The 8,125-nt window shown below is 43.3% G+C and overlaps 1 protein-coding gene across 1 annotated transcript; it reads left to right on the forward strand.

Moving 5' to 3' along the window:
• Positions 1-326: 326 nt before the first annotated feature.
• Positions 327-1,280, forward strand: Or10am5 (olfactory receptor family 10 subfamily AM member 5). Its single transcript, NM_001000110.1, has one exon. It carries the CDS (start codon positions 327-329, stop codon positions 1,278-1,280), a length of 954 nt encoding a protein of 317 aa, NP_001000110.1.
• The last annotated feature ends 6,845 nt before the right edge of the window (positions 1,281-8,125 follow it).

Genomic DNA, 8,125 nt, shown 5'->3' on the forward strand with positions numbered 1-8,125 from the left:
GTTACAGACTAGAGGGAAATGTGTATCGAGATGTAGCCAAGAATCAGCACACATAAATTGACATGGAAAGATTGGTTGGAGGACAGAGGATGAACAGTGCAAAGACTCTGAGGTGGTGCACCTATGCTGGAGATCTGAAGAACATAAGCCAGGGAAAATGGGGAGGAATTAGGTCAGGACATGAGGTCATTCCGTTTATCCCACACTTTAACTGAGGTGTTTTTAAATTAAGACCTTGGTTGTAAGGGGATTTGATCTTCTTCTCCCTCAGCCCTCTATAGGGTTCCTCCCTGGTCCTTAACGCAGTGCCTTTGAATCCTGGGCCCATGCCACCTTCCTGGGCAGCGCCACCCTGGGCCAATCAGAGCCGCACACATGAGCTGGAGTTCGTGCTGTTGGGTTTTGCACACGTGCCTTCATTACGCCCGATGCTCGCAGCGCTCTTCCTAGCAGCCTTCCTGCTCACGTTGTTAGGCAACACGCTCATCGTCTTGCTCACCAGCCTGGACTTAGGACTCCGCAAGCCCATGTACTTCTTCCTTCGTCAGCTGGCGCTGGTGGAGATCTGCTTCTCACTGGATGTAGCACCCCGTCTGCTGGTGACCCTGCTGCAGCCTGGACGTGGGGTGTCCTCCACGAGCTGTGCCCTGCAGTTGCTCCTTGTGCTGTCCTGTGTCACATCTGAGTGCTTCCTCCTAACGGTCATGGCCTGGGACCGTTTTCTAGCCATATGCAGGCCACTGCGTTATGGTGCCATCATGAGCCCACAGCTGTGCCACCTGCTAGCTACCACCTGCTGGCTGGCGGGAATTCCTGTTGCACTCGTCTTCACTATCTGGCTCTTTAAATTCCCCTTCTGTGGGGCACGTGGTATCCGACATTTCTTCTGTGACATAGCACCTCTGCTGAATCTGGTGTGTGCAGACACCAGAGTCTTCGAGGCCAATGTGTTCGTGGCCACCGTCCTTGTCATCATGGTTCCCTTCTGTCTCATAGCCACATCCTATGTGATGATTCTGGCTGCTGTCCTTAGGATGCCATCGGCCTCTGGGCGCCACAAGGTCCTGTCTACCTGTGCCTCCCACCTTATAGTGGTAATTCTGTTTTATGGCACAACAGGGGTCATCCACTTGCGCCCCAAGGCCAGCTACTCTCCTGAGAGCAAGCAAGTGGTGTCCCTGTCGTATACCATGGTGACCCCTATGCTCAACCCCCTAATCTACAGCCTGCGGAACAAGGAGGTCAAGGCTGCCTTTGGGCGTGTGTGCTGTGGACGTTAAGGTTCTAGGCTCCATGAATGAATGCTCTCTCCTTTGCCAGCTCTTAGGGTCAAGAAATTATTGAGGCCCTTCTTTCCCACTGTGGCTTAACACCTTGACTTTCTTCTAGGAAACCCATGGCTGCTTCCATTTCCCTACCTGAGAGAAGGCAGAACATCAAACTCTCCATTTCTGATCAGGATTGTTTTAAATAAAGGTAGACAAATGAATCCACTTAACCAACTAGAGGGCATTAGCTAGCATCTTCTGCAAGAATGTCATATAACCATCTTAAAATTTAGTGTCTTTTTTTTGTGGTTCTTTTTTTTTTTCTCGGAGCTGGGGACCGAACCCAGGGCCTTGCGCTTCCTAGGTAAGCGCTCTACCACTGAGCTAAATCCCCAGCCCCCTAAAATTTAGTGTCTTAAAGCCTGTAACTTATTCTCATTCACTTTCAATAAGCTGAGTGTTAGGTAATCAAGGCTGGACCCCTCTGAGTGGTATTTTTGACATGGGCTAATTTTGCTCATGCAAATGGATGTTGATCAGCTGAAGAAGCTTTGGTCCATATACTTCTCTTGAGACCCAAGAGCAGGTTCAGGAATGGCTTTTCATGACAGTAGCTGATATATAAGAGGGGAGACTCAGTGCAAGAGGGATTGTCAAGACAATCCAAACCCTGTGGGAAGACGTAAAATCAAGGGGGAGTTAATACCCTCAGCCTTTATCTGGAATTTCATCTAACTTCATAACCTTCATAGAGGGACAATTGAGGAAATGGAGACATTAATAAATCAACATCAGAAAGCCAGATCTTAATATTTCTTTTTCAGATTTTTTCTTTAATTTCTATTGTCTTAATTTGGGTTTTATTACAGGCATATTCCCTTACATAAATATATACACACATAGATAAACAAAAATGAAAACAAATCTTAACAAAAAAAACAAGACAGCTTTTTCATTGATAATAAAGTCAACAAAAGAAAACCAAAACTAGTAGATAAATAGCAATGAAATCCTATTGACTGATGAATTCCTGGATCTAATCCTACCTGAAGTTTGGTCTACCCCATGGTCTACTTCCCTTCTGTGTACAAATAAATTCAGTCCTACTAAAGCCTCTCTGGGTTAGGCTTCCCACCTATTGGCATAACTCCCGATTTTAGCACTGACAACTAGCCTAGTACTTGAGAGGGGATGATGGTGATGATGGGGGAAGTGGTGGTGATGGTCATGACAATGGTGACTGTGGCAATTGTGGCCACACTGCTGTCACTACCTAGCAAATTGAAGGGTTTTGTTCTGGGAAATTGCATAATCTTCTGGGTTACACATCTCTGGGCTGAGTTAAAATAAAAATATCCATGCACATGGTACTCGTACTGGAGCACCATTACATTAACTCACTGTGGCTTGACTTTGAACATCTTCATCACCACCATCATCATCTACTATGAATATTTTATACTGACTGCTTCTTTATCTCTCTACAGCAACCCTGGGTATTGGACATCATAAGGCCATTGAGCTCCAGTCCATTCCTTCCTGTTTGCAGAGCATAAAATTAACCCTGAAGAAGTGGAGGAAGTTCCTGCTGTTTAGAAGACTGTGGTCTACCCTGGGCACCTACAATAGTTACTTTTCTGTTGCTGTGATAAAGCACCATGATCAACAGCACCTGCTAAAGAAACACTATTTATGCTAATGGTTTCAGAGGGCTGAGTCCATGATGGCAGAGTGGAGCTGGAAGCTGGCCACTTATACCTAGAAACACAAGCTGAAAGCAGAGAGAGTGTGAGTTAGGAATGTCACCTCAAAGCCTACCCCCAGTGGCACACCCCTTTCAGCAAGGCTATGGTCTCCTAAACTTTCCCAAACAGGATCACCAACTGGGGACAGGCTATGCAAATGCCCAAGACTATGACAGACATTTATCATTCAACCGATAACAGCACTGTAATATTTAAATAATTTTTCAATCTTGTGCCCCTCTGTACAAAACATAGCTACTACATCAGTAGATCCCTGAGAGTGATGAAGCCAATATTTCTCCCATCCAAGAACTAATCAGGTCTGATCCTGCTTAGCTTCCAAGATCAGATGAGATTGGGCATGTTCGGGGTGGTATGACCATAGACTCAACATTTCTAACATGATGGAAATCTGCTAGTATTTTTGAGAGTCTACAAAGCATTCATTTTCATGCCAACATTCTAAATGTTTTGTCTAATTTAGTTTTCAAAAAAAGTCTATGTTTAAAACCCATATATGTGTAATAATAAAAATGATCCCATTGAAAGATAATTTAACTTACACTGAGCTGAGTGACATCTACATATACTAATTTTAGCTTCTCAATGAACCTGAGAGAAAGGCAAGGTAATGGAAGTTAATTTTGGTGGTTTAGAATCAGCTTAATCAGTCAAAGTGTACAACTTGTGAAATATAGGCCAAAGCTGACATTTAAAGCTATTGAGATTAATCCTCTGTAATATCCTTCTGTCCTCATTCAGAAAATGACCAACTATGGACCCACCATGTGGCCTGGTCAGAGAAAGAAGTCAGCCCCATTTGGGTAGAGACATGAAGAGGTAATAAATATTTTCCAAATATTTCAGTGTTCAGTTTAAGTTTTGAAGGGTAGACCACATTCCATCACAAGAAAAAAACCAATCTGTTGACAAGAGTCCATACACTTTTTCTCACTAGGGGCATACAATTAATAATAGAGTGTGTGAAAAGCTTTGCACAAGCATTCTAGATTACAGGGAAAGACAGAAGGTGACCTGGCTTCAAGATTAGTGGATTTCCAGGAAGAAACATGGTAGAATAAAATGCTGAAGGACGGGAATGGAGGGCTGTGAAATGTTGTCTTCTAGACATGTCAAGGCTGTGGTACATATGAACTCAGTGCAGCTGCCGTTACCTGCAGAAGGTCAAGCTAGCTTGATTAGTTTATATTTTAGCAGGCAGCATGAATTAGACTCCATGGGTTTTTAAAGAAAAGGAAGAAGGAACAAAGGTGGAAGGAGAACTTGTCTGGAAAAAGTTGAAGGAAATGTTGAGATGGATATATACAATGTAGACACATTGTATACACTTACAGAATTGTCAAGGAATAAACAAAAGGTATTCTAAAATAAAATAAAAGTGATAGAAATAGGAGGAGTAAATAGTGCATTATGAAAAACTCTATAAATATACTTGTGGGTTTTTTTTTCTTGGTTGCTGTAAATGGTGTGGGTATTGTCTTTGGGAGAAAGCAGTTAAATATATAAAGTAGTAGGTGAAAACGTTGGGGAGAGGGGAGGAGGAGTTGGAGGGGAAATTGGCATGAATGTGATAAAAAATGCATAGAATACATATATAGAATTTCACAGGATATATAAAAGTTTATTTGTTAAAAGAAAAAATTGGCTCTGCACCCAAATCCCATGGGAGGGAGAGCTAAACCTTCAGAGAGGCAGAAACACCTGGGAAACCAGAAGAGAATGCACTCTGCACACATCTCGGACGCCAGAGGAAAACACCAAACGCCATCTGGAACCCTGGTGCACTGAAGCTCCCAGAAACGGCGGCGCAGATCTTCCTGTTTGCTGCTGCCACAGAGAGCTCATGGGCAGCACCCCGCGAACAAACTTGACCCTCGGGACCACAGGTAAGACCAACTTTTCTGCTGCAAGAGACCTGCCTGGTGAACTCGGGACACACAGAGGCAGAATTCCTCTAGGACAAGGCACTTCCTGTGTTTACCGGGAGTCCCACACCCGCAGATCCCGGCCCGCAGCAGCTCTCTGCTCCCAGACTCCGTGGGAGAGAGACCTCACCGCCTGGTCAGGTGGGCACTCCTGAGGCTGCAAGGCAGAAGAGACCACCAACACTGCCACCCCTGCCCACATCCCTGGCCCAAGAGGAAACTGTATAAGGCCTCTGGGTTCCCGTGGGGGAGGGCCCAGGAGCAGCAGGACCCCTGCGCCTGAGATACCGCCGGAACCTGAAGGAACAGACCAGATAAACAGTTCTCTGCACCCAAATCCCGTGGGAGGGAGAGCTAAACCTTCAGAGAGGCAGACACGCTTGGGAAACCAGAAGAGACTCCACTTTGCACACATCTCGGACGCCAGAGGAAAACACCAAACGCCATCTGGAACCCTGGTACACTGAAGCTCCCGGAAACAGCGGCGCAGATCTTCCTGGTTGCTGCCGCCGCAGAGAGCTCGAGGGCAGCACCCCGAGAGCAAACATGAGCCTCCGGACCACAGGTAAGACCAACTTTTCTGCTGCAAGTGACCTGCCTGGTGAACTCAAGACACAGGCCCACAGGAACAGCTGAAGACCTGTAGAGAGGAGAAACTACACGCCCGAAAGCAGAACACTCTGTCCCCTTAACTGGCTGAAAGAAAACAGTAAAACAGGTCTACAGCACTCCTGACACACAGGCTTATAGGACAGTCTAGCCACTGTCAGAAATAGCAGAACAAAGTAACACTAGAGATAATCTGATGGCGAGAGGCAAGCACAGGAACCCAAGCAACAGAAAACCAAGACTACATGGCACCATCGGAGCCCAATTCTCCCATCAAAACAAACATGGAATATCCAAACACACCAGAAAAGCAAGATCTAGTTTCAAAATCGTATTTGATCATGATGCTGGAGGACTTCAAGAAAGACATGAAGAACTCCCTTAGAGAACAAGTAGAAGCCTACAGAGAGGAATCGCAAAAATCCCTCAAAGAATTCCAGGAAATCATAAATAAACAAGTAGAAGCCCATAGAGAGGAGTCACAAAAATCCCTGAAAGAATTCCAGGAAAACACAATCAAACAGTTGAAGGAATTAAAAATGGAAATGGAAGCAATCAAGAAAGAACACATGGAAACAACCCTGGATATAGAAAACGAAAAGAAGAGACAAGGAGCTGTAGATATGAGCTTCACCAACAGAATACAAGAGATGGAAGAGAGAATCTCAGGAGGAGAAGATTCCGTAGAAATCATTGACTCAACTGTCAAAGATAATGTAAAGCGGAAAAAGCTACTGGTCCAAAACATACAGGAAATCCAGGACTCAATGAGAAGATCAAACCTAAGGATAATAGGTATAGAAGAGAGTGAAGACTCCCAGCTCAAAGGACCAATAAATATCTTCAACAAAATCATAGAAAAAAACTTCCCTAACCTAAAAAAAAAGAGATACCCATAGGCATACAAGAAGCCTACAGAACTCCAAATAGATTGGACCAGAAAAGAAACACCTCCTGTCACATAATAGTCAAAACACCAAACGCACAAAATAAAGAAAGAATATTAAAGGCAGTAAGGGAAAAAGGTCAAGTAACATATAAAGGCAGACCTATCAGAATCACACCAGACTTTTCGCCAGAAACTATGAAGGCCAGAAGATCCTGGACTGATGTCATACAGACCCTAAGAGAACACAAATGCCAGCCCAGGTTACTGTATCCTGCAAAACTCTCAATTAACATAGATGGAGAAACCAAGATATTCCATGACAAAACCAAATTTACACAATATCTTTCTACAAATCCAGCACTACAAAGGATAATAAAGGGTAAAGCCCAACATAAGGAGGCAAGCTATACCCTAGAAGAAGCAAGAAACTAATCGTCTTGGCAACAAAACAAAGAGAAGAAAAGCACACAAACATAGCCTCACATCCAAATATGAATATAACAGGAAGCAATAATCACTATTCCTTAATATCTCTCAACATCAATGGCCTCAACTCCCCAATAAAAAGACATAGATTAACAAACTGGATATGCAACGAGGACCCTGCATTCTGCTGCCTACAGGAAACACACCTCAGAGACAAAGACAGACACTACCTCAGAGTGAAAGGCTGGAAAACAACTTTCCAAGCAAATGGTAGGAAGAAGCAAGCTGGAGTAGCCATTCTAATATCAAATAAAATCAATTTTCAACTAAAAGTCATCAAAAAAGATAAGGAAGGACACTTCATATTCATCAAAGGAAAAATCCACCAAGATGAACTCTCAATCCTAAATATCTATGCCCCAAATCCAAGGGCACCTACATACGTAAAAGAAACCTTACTAAAGCTCAAAACACACATTGCACCTCACACAATAATAGTAGGAGATTCACTCTCATCAATGGACAGATCATGGAAACAAAAATTAAACAGAGACGTAGACAGACTAAGAGAAGTGAGCCAAATGGACTTAACGGATATTTATAGAACATTCTATCCTAAAGCAAAAGGATATACCTTCTTCTCAGCTCCTCATGGTACTTTCTCCAAAATTGACCATATAATTGGTCAAAAAACTGGCCTTAACAGGTACAGAAAGATAGAAATAATCCCATGCATGCTATCAGACCACCACGGCCTAAAACTGGTCTTCAATAACAATGAGGGAAGAATGCCCACATATACGTGGAAATTGAACAAGGGTCTACTCAATGATAACCTGGTCAAGGAAGAAATAAGGAAAGAAATTAAAGACTTTTTAGAATTTAATGAAAATGAAGGTACAACATACCCAAACTTATGGGACACAATGAAAGCTGTGCTAAGAGGAAAACTCATAGCTCTGAGTGCCTGCAGAAAGAAACAGGAAAGAGCATATGTCAGCAGCTTGACAGCACACCTAAAAACTCTAGAACAAAAAGAAGCAAATACACCCAGGAGGAGTAGAAGGCAGGAAATAATCAAATTCAGAGCTGAAATCAACCAAGTAGAAACAAAAAAGACCATAGAAAGAATCAACAGAACCAAAAGTTGGTTCTTTGAGAAAATCAACAAGACAGATAAACCCTTAGCCAGACTAAGGAGAGGACACAGAGAGTGTTTCCAAATTAACAAAATCAGAAATG

Source organism: Rattus norvegicus, chromosome 1 (genome assembly GCF_036323735.1).
Source record: "Rattus norvegicus strain BN/NHsdMcwi chromosome 1, GRCr8, whole genome shotgun sequence".
In the NCBI taxonomy this organism is placed as follows: Eukaryota; Metazoa; Chordata; class Mammalia; order Rodentia; family Muridae; genus Rattus; species Rattus norvegicus.